At 37.8% G+C, this 1,602-nt stretch overlaps 1 protein-coding gene across 2 annotated transcripts in view; it reads right to left on the bottom strand.

Moving 5' to 3' along the window:
- Nucleotides 1-962, bottom strand: part of LOC107090629 (high-affinity choline transporter 1-like) — a 21,291-nt gene extending 20,329 nt beyond the window's left edge. For both annotated transcript variants that reach the window (XM_015384127.1, XM_015384128.1), the window contains exon 1: nucleotides 759-962. In XM_015384127.1, coding sequence (XP_015239613.1) covers nucleotides 759-942 — 184 coding nt within the window. In that variant the 5' untranslated portion in view covers nucleotides 943-962. The remainder of the gene's footprint in view (nucleotides 1-758) is intronic.
- Between the last annotated feature and the right edge of the window lie 640 nt (nucleotides 963-1,602).

Here is a 1,602-nt window from a genome sequence, read left to right as displayed (position 1 = left end):
ATATATATATATATATATATATATATATATATATATAGTTTTTTTGTTTGCATATTTTCAGGAGAAAAAAACTAGAAATATAACTAGCAACATGCGAATCAAAGCCTTTCAGAAATGCTGAGGTGTCTTGAAAGAGGAAAAAAACGCGTGACACCATATGTGGGTAATTACGTCACCGGTGAGGAACACGCTGTTTGTTCATAAGCCGCAGGGGACAGGATGACACAATATGAATACTCATTTCCCATCTTTAATAGTTATGTCCATTATTACAAACATACAAATAAATTAAAAGTATCACATTTTATATCTTAGCTCAATATTAAAAATAATGTATTGGATCCCAGCAGGGCATTGAGCTACCACCTGCATGCAGCCTGCACCAATTAAAGCAAACTTAATTGCAAACAGAGCAGGAAGTGTTGAAATGAAAAGCAACAAGCAGGAGGGTGAATAAGTTTCATTTTCATCAGAGATGCTGATATAAGCGATATTTATTCTTCTGTTTTAATTACCGCAGCAGCAGTTTCCTAAAATAGTTCCTCTTAAAACCAGTTTCTATTTGCAGCAGCTGACGCTCTGCAGATCTTTCTTTGTTAGATTATCTGTGTGCGATCAGGGCTATAAATTAAACCTTAAATGTATTTAAATTTCTAACAAAGCAAACGTTTTGATCAGACTGTAGTGATTTAATGTAGTGTATAAAATGTGGAATCAAAGCAGAGGCAGGCTTTGCCCTTGTCTCCGCAGTAACTCGCCTGTCATGGTGAAGATCCCAACCACCAGGTTGATGCCCCGGTTCCCCAGCAGGGCCATCTCTGTTTTATCCCCCTGCGTCTTCTTGGCCTCTTTCTTGGACTTGACGGAAGCCCAGATGCCGGTCCCGAGGACCAGCAGGTAAAACAGCATCATCACGGCCACTCCGGGGATGTTGAGAGCCATGATGAGGCGGCGGGAAACCGGCTGATGAGGAAATGAGCGCCTGCTGGCTGATGCACAGAGCTTAGTGCTGCTGCTGCGTGGAATTGTATGGAGCGCCACAAGTGCCAGAATCAGATACATTAAAAAAATAAAACTATTTAAAACTTCATTGTGAAGTTATTATTTATAAAATTGTATAAGCAATACAGTAAGATACAAAAAATAAATAAACACATAATTAAAGAAATGTATCCTATGAGATTGAATTATCCAGTCTGAAATTCTTCAAAATGTTAAATTGCTACATTTTTATTTCGTTTTTTAACACATTTTTATATATTTTAGAATTTTTTATCATAAGGCAGAACATACATACATTCTTAAACAAGAATGGGACAGAAAAAGAAAGCAGTCGTTGCTAGGCAACACATTGACGCCCAATGTGTGGCTGTAGCTCTGTGGGTAAATGTATACGGTCAAATAAAACTTTTTCAAAGAGGACCTTTCCTTTTGCAATAAATTATGTTCTTTTCTTGTATGTACCTTGTGATTTTTCCTCAGTGTGATGAATATGCCACAAACCCGTGGAACTTAGATTAAATGCAGGCGTTTCCTCCATCAAGCTGCTGTTACTCCTGCTGCCAAATTCTGTACTGATGCACACTTACTATTTAAGGGGTC

This window comes from Cyprinodon variegatus, unplaced genomic scaffold (genome assembly GCF_000732505.1).
Source record: "Cyprinodon variegatus isolate N-32 unplaced genomic scaffold, C_variegatus-1.0 Scaffold304, whole genome shotgun sequence".
Classification (NCBI taxonomy): Eukaryota; Metazoa; Chordata; class Actinopteri; order Cyprinodontiformes; family Cyprinodontidae; genus Cyprinodon; species Cyprinodon variegatus.
Note: the sequence above shows the minus strand (reverse complement) of the source record. Positions and strands in the feature narration are given on the sequence as shown.